Genomic DNA, 15,156 nt, shown 5'->3' with positions numbered 1-15,156 from the left:
ACAAATATGATTAGACCGATATAAAGTTAAAATGTTTCAACAGCGCTCTATCTTTATAGTCAAGAATCCCATGAGGTGTGGACCAAACTTGGACCGAAACGTCTTGGCAACAGCGCCATCTCCCGGCAAAAAGTCAGCCATCGCTTAGCAATAAGCTTGTTTGTGGCGTGAAATGACTGATGCATTAGAACCTCAATTTTTAGAGGCCTTTCCGTAAGTCTATAATACTCTAACCTTTCAGTAATATTTCCTTTGTCTATCCTGTCTATTTGCACTGTAGTACTCGCCTAACTGCCAGTTAATGTACGTTCTGCATTACAGTCTATGAGGGTTCATGATAACAAAGAGGGTAGGCCTATCCATATTTTCAAGCCTATAGCCAAGAGATTACTATGCTAATAATGATGGCAGAAAACACATTTTAAGCACTTTAACTCAGTTTTGGCATTACTATTGTTGTTATATTTAATAGCTTACAGCTCACCAGTGAATGGGAAGCTTGGTGTAGCTAGGAGATACAGACTATATCTGGCTTCATATATGAACTGTCTTGTGTTTTATATTTAAAGAGGAAAGCAGGAGAGAGATGAAAGCAGGAGAGAGATGTTTTATTTTTAAAATATTTTTTATTCCAATGTGTTCCTTTTTTACTCAAAGCAAGTGAAACATCTCATAGGGCAGTAGTGTTTTTCCTGATGCATTTGTGCAGAGTCCCCACAGAACCTTGCATACACAGGGACAAATAGGCCCACCGACACACGCATAATGCACTACAAGAAGCAACAAGGGCTGTCAGCAACACTGATTTCATCTTTTCCACCGTGAAGTCCTAACACTGCCAAAACAACCACTGCATAGGCCCTGTCCAATCTTCACACCACATAATTGCAAAATAAAATAAAGCCTAATGTTTGGCACTGACCGACACAGTCATTTTATACATGTCAGTAAAGGCCTGAGAAAAGCTTCGTTATAATTCCGTCGTAAGTAAATTCAGCAAACACAACAGAGATCACAGCTTTCACACTGTGCCATTTAAAATAAGTAGACCAGAGACTTACGTTGGTCTATTCACCTTTGTTCAGGGAAAAGTTCACTGAGAGAAGAAATAACAAGGAGGCAAATGTCAATAAATAAGCAAATTATAAACCCAAACAGAGAACAAAAACAATGTGTCACTGAGTCATTTGTTTGTTAAAGGCAGATAAGAGTCTGAGATTTGTTGTGACCTGTCGAAGTGAGGAAGAGATAGAGGGATAGAGAGAGAGAGAGAAGTGGAGGGATGGAGGAAGAAAAAGAGAGAAGGGTGATCACAGGAGAGGATAAAGAGACTAATAGGCAGAAGGAGAGGTCAGGTAAAGCAAGTAGACAGTCATGAGTGGAGGCTTGGGGATGCTAAAATGAGGGGAGAGAGTGGGAGAGACAGATAGAGAGAGAGAGAGAGAGAGAGAGCAGGAGGGAGAGAGTGGGAGAGACAGATAGAGAGAGAGAGAGAGAGAGAGAGAGCAGGAGGGAGAGAGTGGGAGAGACAGATAGAGAGAGAGAGAGAGGGAGAAAGAGCAGGAGGGAGAGAGTGGGAGAGAAAGAAAGATAGAGAGAGAGAGAGAGGGAGAGAGAGAGAGAGAGAGACAGATAGAGAGAGAGAGAGGGAGAAAGAGAGAGCAGGAGAGAGTGGGAGAGACAGATAGAGAGAGTGGAGCGCAGCGTTCTTGAGAGGGCACTGGCAGGTCACAGCACGCTAACCCTCTCACTGAGCGTGCCCAGTTCTTGCTCCTCCTCTGTCTCCACCCCCTCACTCAGGTTACCATGGGGATTGAGGAGGTGGACTGGGTACTGGAGGCCATTCTGCAGAGCGTAGTGCTCCCAGCGATGGTCGTCGCTCTCATGTGTGATGTAGCGCTCGTGCATTCTGTACTCCAGAGTTCGCAGGTCCAACCACATTTGATAGTCCTAACGCGCAAACAAATCATTTATCGACATGACCCATTGAATCTTCCCAAGACAATGCTATAAGGTGTCATATAAATGATCTGTCAGATCATTCAGGCCTAGATAACTATATAAGCAGGTTTCTTCAAACATCCATCTTTAAAGAGCATTGCCAGTAGTAGTTAGCGCTGCAATTCACATTATTGTTTTGTTAAAGATAGAAATTGCCTTAGCATGGTTAGCATTCATAGTAGCTATGATGTAAAATCCAAAGCCTGGGCATTGTGATTACTAATAGCATTAGTCTTAGCATCGTTAGCATCAGCGCTCATGAACCTGTGACTCACCTGGAGCCAGGGGTGGCTGAGGGACTTGTCCACGCTGTAGCGCTTCCTCATCTTGACTTGAAGTAAGTTATTAATGAGGTCAATTGCTGGAACAACAAAGCAGGCAGTCAGAGGCCCGGCTGGGCAGAGGGGGAGCAGAAAGAGCAGAAAGAGCAGGCCCGGGAGCTTTGGCCGAGGTGGAGAGGGGATAATGAGCAAAGCTAACATCATCTTAGCATTATTTCTGGGGTCACACACCTCAGAGTCGCTCTGGGGATTCCTGACCTTGAGACCCAGTGGATCATTTGGCATTACACACATGGTTGGGCCACAACAAAAATGGTGCACACACTCACACACACACTCATTATAGACACACACACACATCCTCTTTCCCCCCCCCCTTTTCCTCTCTTTACTCCTGCACTCTTTTTTCCTCTTTCTTGCTGGCCTGTCTTCTTTCATGCTGGTCTACGCTTCACTTGCACCTCATTCATTCTATTACCTACCATGAATGGAGCACTATTTGTCAACTAACCCACCCCATTCATTCTATTATCTACCATGAATGGCGCACTATTTGTCCACTAACCCGACGGCACTCTCTGTTCTGGTGGGAATTTAGTTTTTAAGTTCAAATGTTTACACTTTGTTGGGGGAAAAAACAACTGAACTGCTATGTTGTGAAACTAATATCCTCCTCTCTCTCTCTCTCTCTCTCTCTCTCTCTCTCACACACACACACACACACACACACACACACACACACTCTCTCTCTCTCTCTGTTGCTGTTGTGAGCCTCTGTAATTCTGTTGGATAAATATTTGTGCGATGAGACATGTGGAATTTATGTCTTTAACTACACAGCCTACATTGCAAAATAAATGCAAACTGCAAGTTACAAAGACCCCAGGGGGAAAATCGTGAGAATCAGCACGGACATTTAAAAATAGAGGACACACAACAAGAAACAGAAACAAAACAAAATAAAAATAAATGTTGGAGCAAAACAAAATGGTCCCTGTCTGAACATTTTGTTACAACAGAAAGACAGCAGCAAGCATTACTGAGCGTCCTTATAAAACCCCCGGGGAAGGGGCCCTTGATATTTGATTACACTGCAGTTCGGATGTGAGGTCTGACTGGCTGAAAGATACATTTCACTTCAATCCACCCACATGCAAACTACTGCTTTTAGCCAGAAGCCCATCTGTACTTTATCTCGCCATCTTCCCTCATTCATCTGCCAAGATGGTCATGGGCCCTGAGGATAACATACACGTTTAGGTGGTTGGACATGTTTACAGCTAGCTGTCAACCTTTAATGAAGGAGACAAAATTATGATGGATTTGTCTTTTTTTCCTTTGAAAAACTACTCTACTAAATCTACTTCTAAAATTAAATTAAAATGGATAATACCTGCTTTATGATTGTTTTTAACGTCTTGCTATTTTTTATTTAAACTATTTGTTTTCTGTTTGCTAATGCTAATGACGCTGAATGAAATGACGTTCTTATTCATACAGGTCATCCTATGATCTCCAGCTACGTAAACCCTTGCTGTCCAGACGCCACACACACACACACACACACACACACACACACACACACATATGCACACACACTCACTCACCGTCCTGCGAGACCTTCTTCCAGGGGTTGGTGGGGTACATGAAGGCGGCGTTCTGGATCTGGTCGTGGATGTCCTCGTCCTCGTTGAAGGGGAACGTCCCGCTGAGGCTGACGTAGACGATGACGCCGACGGACCACATGTCCAGGGAGCGGTTGTAGCCTTTGTTGCGCAGGACTTCGGGGGCCAGATACGCCGGGGTCCCCACCACCGAGCGCCGGAACGACTTCTCGCCGATGATGCGGGCGAAGCCAAAATCACACAGCTTTACCTGGGGCAGGGGCAAGGGCAGGGGCAAGGTCACAACCCATCACTATGATCATGGAAAAACACCTGCATTCATTCAACAGATGTTCAAAAAGTCTTTAAATTCTTCTGCTATTTATTGGTGTCTCAGAGACATTTGGGCATGTATTCCATTCTGCTGATGGTCCACCTTGTGTGTCCTGAAGCTGTAGTTACAGTGACGTAATGACATTGACGTAATAAATAGAAGGAATCAACTTGACACGTTAATGCTAGCCTTTCCCTGCAGCAGGTATGGGATTTCATGCAAAACGCAACCCTTGGAACAAAAAACCATCACGCATTGCACTCATGATAAATGACGAGGCGGCTATTCAGATGCAAACAAATGCATATTATCCCCCGTCCGTTACTCACCCTCTTCTCTTTCTTCTACAAGCACTGCACAGACCTAATAAATAGCATCCTGTGTTTCCTCACTTCCCAGACAGTTTAATGATCAGCTGTCAGTGCTGACACTACACCCGGTTACCAGAGGAATTATCACACGGCTAGATGTGCCTACAATGTGGCTTCCTGTTGGCTCCCTCCATGTACCCGCCGACATTTCGCTAGAGCCGAATTAAGGATAGCACAACAAAAGCTGAGACAAAAAGCGAGCCAAGCAAGAGGGAAAATGTTTTTTTTTTTTCTCTTTTTTTTTATCGCTTTCTTTCTTTTGCTTCAAAACAAAGGCTCGCTGGCGGGAAGAAAAAATATCTTTCCGTTATCATTTGGGGAGAAATATTTTGTCGAAATACCACAGAGAACAAATGCAAAATGTGTGTGTGTTTTTTCGTAACGTTCGGGGCTGAGATGTTTGTGTCTAAACAGGGGTGATTCATGGCAGAGTTAGCGCGTCTCCAAACGGGAACTCACACTGGAGGCTGACAAGCGAGAATGTGAGAATAATTGGCAGTCTTCTGATTTAACAGAGACGAGAGAGACACAGAGAGAGAGAGAGAGAGAGAGGGAGAAAAACACACACACATACACGTACAAAAACACAAACAAATAGAACAAAACAAGACACCATCCACTGAAGACAGAGTCCACCCCACTAATGACTGTTATTCTTTGAATGGAAGAAAGAGGGAGAGGGAGAGAAAGACTGCAGAACATTGTGTGTTTATCTGCTAGGAGCTTACTTGCGGGAAGGAGTCAGCGGATGCTAGTAGAACATTCTCGGGCTTGAGGTCACAGTGCACTATGTTCTTGAAATGGAGATGTCGCAGAGCCTGCAAAATCTGAAAACCAACACATTTATACTTCCATAAGTACAGAACAAACACAACAATCGTATATATATACACTTGACCCGACTGCCATCCTTACAACAAACCTTGTAGCAGCTATAGTATAACATTTCTTGGCCATATCATTAATTAAAGAATGACTCACATACATACATGCAGCCCGGGAGCTAGAGCCCAAGACCTTGCTGTGGTAACATTTCAGTTACAGCGACCATACAATAATGATGACTAGACATGCTACATATGAATGTTACTACATTACACCGTACACTGGCATAACATTCCTTAAAGTCGAACATATAAATAATGACCAGACTGCTGAGGACACCGGAAGCTGATCCTTCCACTTCAGCTATATAGAGCACTGATAGATGACATAACACAAAAATGTATTGATTGTTGTTGTGTGCAAATTTCTTTGCGTTGCCTGATGTATTGAGAATGTATCCATTTGCCACTACCTTTGTATAACATATATTAGCATTTTCAAATGCAAATACACACGCCTACAGTAACAGGCTAGACTAAACGCGGCTCAACACTGACCTGAGTGACGAGGAACTTGGTGACGCGCTCGGGCAGCCTCCCTTTCTCACTGGACAGGATCATCTCCAGCATGTCTCCATGGAGCTTCTCCATGACAACAAACACACGCTCGGGCGTCTCGAACATGCACTCCAGGTTGACGACACCAGGGTAGTGCAAGTTCTGCAGGGTGAAGTAAAGAAATAAATACATCTTCCTCTACCTGCATCACCTAACATAGTACACCCTCCATTCTAAATGTACTGCCAACATGTTTGAGTATACTGCCATGAAATAATGAGCAACCATTTAGTGGATGTGGTCGGTGGAATTGGTCATTGCTGGTCATCATCAGTGGTGTCAAATGTCGAACAACAGTCGCATTACATTCAAGTAGCGTAAAGATACCTATTACCGCCCCAGCTATTAAAAAAGTGACAAACAGTTAAAAACATTTATAGATCGAAAAATATTTAATCAATCATATTTCAGTAGCGGTGGGTGTCTAGATTAGGACTGGTAACTTGTTTGGATTTCAACTGAAACAGTTTTTTTCCGTTGTGTAGACCGACACGCAAATTTAGCTGATACAGGAGGTGGAACCTATAAACACCCTTTCTGTATATATGTCTATGGAAAGCTCGATGACCCTCACAAATTCTCTCTGCATGTGTGTGTGTGTCTGTGTGTGTCTGTATGTTTGTGTAATGGAGGAGCACAGGGTGTACACACACTCACCTGTAAGATGGCGACCTCATTGCGGAGCTGGCTCTCCTGTTTGGTGGGGAAGCGCAGCTTGTCGATGATCTTGATGGCCACGTCTCTGCCCGTCTTCCTGTGTTTCCCTGCGAAGCATGACTCACAATGACCTCCATGCATCACCAACCCACTCCACCCCTCTCAACAGTGACTCTCAAAGCCGTAGAAGCATCGAATCAACCACTGGTAGTCTTCTTCTCTGGTTAGTTCCACATGAATAAATGCATTACCTCCGTACACGATTCCAAATTGCCCAGAACCAAGAACTTCATCAGGAAATATCTGATAAACGGAACTGATGTCCTTGAAGGGGGAAAAGAAAAAAGAGAATGTTTAAGGAGGAGTAGGAGTGCTACAACCAATTCATTCACAACAAACAAATGCATGTGAAACCTCTGATATGTTTGAATTTATTTTTATTCAGACTTCTCACATTTTTCATATTTGTCTTGTCACATTATTATACTTAGTCTGCAACAAAGTACTCACACACACAAACCTGGAAGCTTGAATTTAAACTACTACCTTATGTGACACTACCACATCCTGCAGAAACTGTCATGCTGGCGGAGGTAACCATGGCAACCCCATGGCCATGCAGGTAATGAGAGTAGCCTGAATTGGGGGTATTGTGTGCGTATCTGTGTTTGCCTTACTGGGCGACTGAGGGAGGCATTGTGTACGTGTATCTCTATTTTTCCCCTCACTGTGTGCTTTATGTGTGTGCCTGCGTGTGTGTGTGTGTGCGCGTGTGTGTGTCTGTGTGTTTCTGTCTCAAGCTGAGAAAAACACGTGGCTTGTCAGAGCAGTATAGGCAGAGCAGATAATGAACCTGTGTTGTGTGAACTCACAATGAAATACAAATACAATGAAAATATGCCTTCACAAAAGCAGACATTTAATCTGCCTCACCACCCATGCTGCTGTGAGGAATGATGTCTAATGCTAAGGAGACTCAGTAAATACACCTACCACATTCTCCTGAACCTGGCAGTTGGATACTGAGATGCTGATAGAAACATCTTCTGTGGGAGAGAGAGAGAGGGGTGTTTGTGATTTATGGAGTCAAAAACAGACAAGCTTTTAATGAATAATTCTTCCAGCAGCAACTCATACATACATCACACAATCCCATTATTTCACCTCTTATGGGACTGTGGTGAACAATGAACACTCACAGCATCTGATCACATTATGAATATGCAACATTCTCCCTCACACACACACACACACACACACACACACACACACACACACACACACACACACACACACACACACACACACACACACACAATCGTGCATTTTTGCTCCAGTCTGCTTTCACCTCGACACACTTCTTTGTCTGTACTGGTGCAGCAAATAGCAAATAGCACCTGCTTTTGTGAAGGGACACATCTCCAGCACCAGCCTGATGAAACCTCCAGGCTTTATATACATAGGATAGATATATATTCATAAGATATATGAAACCTCCAGGCTTGATATATAGGCTAGATATATATTAATAAGATATATGAAACCTCCAGGCTTGATATATAGGATACATTTATATATATTAATAAGATATATGAAACCTCCAGGCTTGATATATAGGATACATTTATATATATTAATAAGATATATGAAACCTCCAGGCTTGATATATAGGATAGATATATATTCATAAGAAATATGAAAGATATATAACAAGCAACTCCATGTGGAATGGCAAGAAAATCCCACCAATCGCTGCTTGACAGGGCAGTTCCAATATTTTCCAATCGAAAGTTTTTTAGACTCAAATCCTTATAATCTAGTTCTTTCAAAAATAATAATTTCAACCAGGATTGTCCTCAAATACTATCTGATTGAAATTTCCTTTCGAAACTTCGCCAGACACTCCTAACAGAAACACTGACTTTACCATTGCTACCATAGCAAAGGGTAATTTAAATTTGATGAATTCAACATATTTCATTTCATAATATCGTCTCTTTGCGACAAGCTCCAACACGGGCGCTGAATGGGGCAAATTGAATGGCGGTAAAAGCTCTGGTATTACAGCAGAAGGCATTTTTCTCCCCATATGATGCGTCTGAATCAGGTATTAGCTCTGATTCATGCCTTTCTGTCCGCCATCAGTCCCCTTTGTCCTCGGTCCATCAAGGTGGTTAAGAAACAGAGGGCAATTTGCTCCAGCCAGGGACACACTGGGACCTGGTGTTTATGCAGCTCGTTTTTAAACAGGGACTGGAATTAGGGCACGTCTCAACCCTCAAAGTTTCACCCTCAGGAATAACACACACGGCTTCTTCCTTCCATCTCATGCAAAACAGCATTTCATACGAGGATTAGTAAAAAAATCCGTACAACTATTTCAGCCAAAGCACATAACACTTGAATGAAGCCTGAATGAGATTTGTGTGTATATGTCTGAACCGCACCAGGTCATTTGAGCACAACACCTATTTTTTCAGTATAGTAGGCCCTAAATAGTGAAGGTAAAACTCAAAACCGATGCGATGCTAACCACTGCACCACCACGTGTAGGCACTGTTTTCTTGGATACCTTAACTGTTAGGTGAAAATTCACCCTAGTTACCTCAGGACTCCGGAGCTGCATATAAGTATATTTATTATTCACTTTCAGCCTTGTGCTGGGAGTGAGCCCGATTGCAATTGTTGTTGTTTGTCTAATAAATATACTTATATGCAGCTCCGGAGTCCTGAGGTAACTAGGGTGAATTTTCACCTAACATATTTGGTTCATGGTTCATTTGGTTCATGAACTCTAGTTCATGGCATTCTCATAGCTTGTAGTTCTCATTTCAAGTGTAGTTTGGTTCACATTTGCTGGTGGCTAAAGGGAACACTGCAGTGACATGTGACTCCATGTTGCCGCCACTGCAGTGGACCCATAGCCACGTAGAGCTGTCAGTATAGCCCTGCACAGCTACCAATTACAGAGGCGTGAAAAACACAGCAGGGCGAAGCATGTAGATGTGCCACGGGTGTGGCTTGGCTTGGCATGACCGGGACCGTAACGTACTGTGGTGGCTGTAGCGGCTGCCCTGCGACAGCCCCTTGGCGATGACGGGCATGAGGGCGTGCTGGATGGCCATCTCCCACATGCGTGCCACGTCCTGCCCGGTGCCGCTCACCAGCATGCTGCCGAGGCTCTCCGCCACGCCGCCCTCCGGCCGCACCAGCTGCTCGCCCGCGAAGTACACCAGCGTTGCCGTGGTGATCTCGAAGCAGTGGCGGTTGGCGCTTTCGGGCAGCAGGTCGAAGGTCTTAGCTGGCTCGAGGGATAGCACCTCTGACAGGGGGATTTCCTGTAGGGACAGGAAGTCGAACCAATCTAACACTCAATCCCCATTAGAGTATTTTGCTCATTTCTCAGTACTCTACATACAAGCATTTATTGACAGCAGTCGACTGCCAATTCTTTAGTTTAATTACAGTTATTGAAAGACTGCTTTGTGGTAGAAATGTCATGGCTGATTTCATGGACCTGTTGTTGTTGTTGTTGTTGTTGTTGTAAGAGGGCGAGGGAGACTCTGCTTACCTTGTAGTATCTGCCTCCTGTTTCATTCTGAAACAAGGTGATACACTTGCTGTCCAGCCTCCAGTAATGTCTCTTGCGCTGGTGTTGACAAAGACATAAGAAAATGTATATTACATATTATACCAGATCATGCATATGTACAGGATCATATGCATGACAATCGTACTGTTAAGTCTAAACATTGTTGTGCTTCCGAGGAAAATGGCTTCAGTCCCTACAAACAAACAGTGAAATAGTGAACGTGCCTGAACTCTATATCTCCTTTCAATTGCAACAGTTCAGCACCTGTAACTTCAGGCTGAATGCAATGTGTGTGTGTGTGTGTGTGTGTGTGTGTGTGTGTGTGTGTGTGTGTGTGTGTGTGTGTGTGTGTGTGTGTGTGTGTGTGTGTGTGTGTGTGTGTGTGTGTGTGTGTGTGTGTGTGTGTGTGTGTGTGTGCATGGGCACTTTGAGGAAGACAGTCACATCAGTCTGAATGCATGGGTACTTTGAGGAAGACAGTCCTACCAGAGTGTCTTTACTGTTGAAATGCACCAGCCATCCCTCCTTGAGCACATTGCTGCTTTTCCTCTTGGTGTGTTTGATCGACTGCACCACACGCATGAGGGGGATGTTGTTACTGGTAGACGGACTGCAGGGAGAAACAACAAGCCTTTAACTTCATACATTTCTGCTGATAATTATTCCTCTAAGCAATTCATTTATGATATTTCTACTATCACTATGAAAAATAGCATATGGTGGTATTTTTTTAAATGTTTTTTTTTGTTTTGTTTCGTGTGCTGAAATTGTGATCGGTCTAATACTTTTCAAGGACTTCAAACTCCATTCATTCAAAGAAATAAATCACTGAGTTGTCAATTTTTAATTGTGACTAAGCAAATCCAAATCCAATTGCGTGGTCTGTGTGGTCCTGTCCTCTTCCTCTCCACACTGTCTCTGTATGCTTCCTGTTTGATGTCAGCCATTAGCGGTTAGGCTAGTGAGGCCCCTCATTCCTGCAGTTCTTTTCATATAACTGTGGATAGGTTGTGACAGTAGCAGAGCCCCCAGACCATAATAGAATCCCCCAGTATGACTGTGCGCAGTCACCTTATGACCCTGTTAGGGTCGTCTGGGTCGTTGTCCTGGAGATCTCCTATGTCGCCATGAGCAGCCTCAAGCAGGGCGGCTGAGTCGGGAGCGAGCGACTCTTCCAGGTCGTCCATGAGAGGGCTGTGTCTGTCGCAGTCCAGATCGTCCCCTTCCTCCATCACTATGTCAGCCTCCGCCCCTGGACTCAACAGGTCTGCACAGAGAGGACAATGAATGTCTGAGTGTGTGTGTGTGTGTGTGTGTGTGTGTGTGTGTGTGTGTGTGTGTGTGTGTGAGTGTGAATGTGTGTGTGAATGTCTGTGTAAATGTGTGTGTGTGTGAATGCGTGTGTGTGACTGCGTGTGTGTGAATGTGTGTGTGTGAATGCGCGTGTATGTGTTTGTCTGTGAACGTGTGTGTGTGTGTGTGTGTGTGTAAACATATGCTTGTACATATTGTTCATACATGTTATTATTGAGTAAGCCATTTAACCTATACCTTAATTGCGGTCTTCACTATCCTCTATCTTTGCCTCTCTGTCCTTTCAGGATTGAGGGAAAATATTTCTTTGGTTAATTGGGAAAAGATGAAATGGTTTTTACCCCTTCAGCTTTTAGTGTAATGATATAATTTGCAATAAGTGAGTGAAATGGATTACATATAGGCCAACACAATACACTCACATCTAAATGGTACCCCCATTAGCATAGTTGCCATAGTAACCTATGCCAGTTAATGGATCCTGATTTTTTTGTACATAGAAAATTAACACTTTTTGCCAGAAAACACTTTTATTAGAAGCATAAAAGGAAGACTTTGTATGGGCCCTGTGCACCTTCCTAGAGCAAATATCCACTGATAATACACAGAACACGCTTAGAGTGGCAGACTAATATCCACTGATAATACACAGAACACGCTTAGAGTGGCAGACTAATATCCACTGATAATACACAGAACACGCTTAGAGTGGCAGACAAAATCCAACTTGCCTCCATTTCTGGACACTTCTCCAAGGCAGTTGTTTGGCACTTTGGGTGCACAGCGTTTATGGCAGTTAAATTTGCAATCTGAAACAGAGAGAAGAGAGACAGGTAGAAAGAGAACAGGAAAGGTGGGATGAAGAGAGAAAAAGAAAGAGAAAGAGAGAGAGAAATGTAAGATAAAGAGAGAGGGGAGGAGGAGAGGGAGAGAGAGGGGAGGAGGAGGAGGAGAGGGAGAGAGAGAGGGGGATGAATAAAGTGAGGGAGAGAGAGAGAGGGGGGAGGAGGAGGAGAGGGAGAGAAAGTGGAGGAGGAGGAGCGGGAGAGAGGGGGATGAAGAGAGTGAGGGAGAGAGAGAGGGGAGGAGGAGGAGCGGGAGAGAGGGGGATGAAGAGAGTGAGGGAGAGAGAGAGGGGAGGAGGAGGAGAGGGAGAGAAAGTGGAGGAGGAGGAGCGGGAGAGAGGGGGATGAATAAAGTGAGGGAGAGAGAGAGAGGGGAGGAGGAGGAGAGGGAGAGAGGGGCCGTGAGTGAGTGAGCAGACAGACAGCATGAGAGGTGGATGAAGAGAGTGAGGGAGAGAGAGAGGGGAGGAGGAGGAGAGGGAGAGAGAGAGGGGGATGAATAAAGAGAGTGAGGGAGAGAGAGAGGGGAGGAGGAGGAGAGGGAGAGAGGGGGATGAAGAGAGTGAGGGAGAGAGAGAGGGGAGGAGGAGGAGAGGGAGAGAGGGGCCGTGGTGAGTGAGCAGACAGCATGAGAGGTGGATGAAGAGAGTGAGGGAGAGAGAGAGGGGAGGAGGAGGAGAGGGAGAGAGGGGGATGAAGAGAGTGGGGGAGAGAGAGAGGGGAGGAGGAGGAGAGGGAGAGAGGGGCCGTGGTGAGTGAGCAGACAGACAGCATGAGAGGTGGCGCGTCTCCATTGGATCTGTTGCTCTCGGCACCTCTGACTGCTCGCTCTCCTGTCTGCCTTAGCCAGATGTCCTCCTCCTCAGCCCACTCATTTAGCTGTCATACTGCTGATTACCACACACACACACACACACACACACACACACAAGTAGACATGCGAACACACACACATAAATGCACTCACACACATGCACACAAACCCATGTGCACACAAACACACACATATACACACGCAGCCACAACATAGGGCAGCCACAACCGTGAAGGGCGAAAGATATTGTAAGGTACGGTAATGATGTAAAGATGAAATGTAATCTTCAGATTTTTCGCAATTTAAATACACAGTTTCTCTCTCTCTCTCTCTCTCTCTCACACACACACACACACACACACACACACACACACACACACACACACACACACACACACATAGCTATGAGCAATATATTCTGTACTCTGCAATCACCTGTGTTATAGAGGTGTCCACAGTTCCCGTTCTCATGAACACTATTTATATTTTCTCTCACATGTATGCATGTGGACAGACAGCGATCCTAACAGCTCTGACTGACAGTATTCAGCCTGAGGAGTCTAACACCCCCTCTTAACTTATCTTACACCTGTCTACGTCCGCTCATGTGCGCATGCCACTCACTCTACCGACACACAACACACACTCGCAGCTCCAGGAATCACACCGACACACAAGACACACTCACTCACACACACACACACACACACACACACTCACTCACTCACACACAGCACACACACACACACACACACACACACTCAGAGCTCCAGGAAGGTTCCGTCCTCACTGCATTTCTTACGCCTTCAACATTTTTTCAATGAAATCATCTGCTTATCATCTAGTCTTCATCTGTTCTCATCTAATCGTCTAGTCTTCTGCAGACTCCTGGCAGGAGGAAGTACCTTATATTCCCAAAAGGTGTCGAGTTACCAATGTGTCTGCTACAGTATATATGCAAGAGAAACATTCATTAACAGATCCACCCACTCAGTTCAGCGTTAAAGCACAAGTGGATAAGGTTCGTTTCCATTTCGCAAACATCGCCCGCGTGAGAAACGGGTAGGTTTTAGCTGCCGCTTAGGTGGGTTGGTGTTGAGTGGGTAATCATAATCATGGGAAAACGCAAAAAAAAAACGACAAAAATGTTTTACATTATCACTGACAAACAGCAAAAACAACAAAAGTCCAGTTCTAAACCAAAGTACCCCTAGCCCTACACCTCAGACAGTCTCAAGCTGCAACATGGTGTTAGCGATGCTAATACATGAAATCAGTAACATGAGTCGTTTGACAACTAGTTATTATTATACGGCTCTTCAGAATGTTCCAAATAGTTCCGTTGATTTGAATGGGCCATCCCAACATTCGCAGGTGAATATTTATTGATATTCACCGCTGCGAAAAGATAAGCGATGCTAATACATGAAATCCCTAACATGAGTTGTTTGATAACTGGTTATTATTACCACAGGGTAAATAAGAGGCTAGGCTGCACCTTTACACTGTAGGCCCTGGCGAAAGAGGCCCTTGAGCAGCTTCTTGCAGTGCTGGCAGACGGTGGGTCGGGTGTAGGAGTGGATGACGAACGTGTGCGGGACTTTCACTTTGGACAGCAGGATCTTGTCCAGCTCGATGGGCCGCCCGATGTACGACTGCGAGTTGGACCTTCCTCTGCCAGGGAAGATGTCTGGTGGGGTCTTCTGATGGGAAGAAGGGATAAGGGTGACATGGAGACAGTGTAAGCACAGCTAAGATGCTAACATTAATGAATACGAAATTTACTTCAGGGCGTTGTTCTGACTATCTACCTAAACCATCAACCGAAACCCTTCTTTAGCGTATATAAACATTTATGAAGACTGATCCCCACATGTGTCACAAAGGCTGTACATTTCAAT

General features: G+C 44.6%; 1 protein-coding gene across 1 annotated transcript in view; it reads right to left on the bottom strand.

Annotated features, from left to right (window-relative positions):
• Window positions 1-1,600: 1,600 nt before the first annotated feature.
• prkd1 (protein kinase D1) overlaps window positions 1,601-15,156 on the bottom strand; it is a 42,234-nt gene continuing 28,678 nt past the window's right edge. Inside the window, exons 6-19 of the mRNA XM_012833011.3 lie at window positions 14,754-14,958; window positions 12,328-12,405; window positions 11,354-11,549; window positions 10,769-10,892; window positions 10,262-10,339; window positions 9,743-10,028; window positions 7,684-7,736; window positions 6,942-7,014; window positions 6,691-6,797; window positions 5,974-6,135; window positions 5,320-5,418; window positions 3,890-4,157; window positions 2,277-2,362; window positions 1,601-1,950 (exon numbers count right to left, since the gene is read on the bottom strand). Coding sequence (XP_012688465.1) covers window positions 1,729-1,950; window positions 2,277-2,362; window positions 3,890-4,157; window positions 5,320-5,418; window positions 5,974-6,135; window positions 6,691-6,797; window positions 6,942-7,014; window positions 7,684-7,736; window positions 9,743-10,028; window positions 10,262-10,339; window positions 10,769-10,892; window positions 11,354-11,549; window positions 12,328-12,405; window positions 14,754-14,958 — 2,037 coding nt within the window. The 3' untranslated portion in view covers window positions 1,601-1,728. The remainder of the gene's footprint in view (window positions 1,951-2,276; window positions 2,363-3,889; window positions 4,158-5,319; window positions 5,419-5,973; window positions 6,136-6,690; window positions 6,798-6,941; window positions 7,015-7,683; window positions 7,737-9,742; window positions 10,029-10,261; window positions 10,340-10,768; window positions 10,893-11,353; window positions 11,550-12,327; window positions 12,406-14,753; window positions 14,959-15,156) is intronic.

This window comes from Clupea harengus, chromosome 14 (assembly GCF_900700415.2).
Source record: "Clupea harengus chromosome 14, Ch_v2.0.2, whole genome shotgun sequence".
In the NCBI taxonomy this organism is placed as follows: Eukaryota; Metazoa; Chordata; class Actinopteri; order Clupeiformes; family Clupeidae; genus Clupea; species Clupea harengus.
This window is presented reverse-complemented; position numbering and strand designations above follow the sequence as displayed.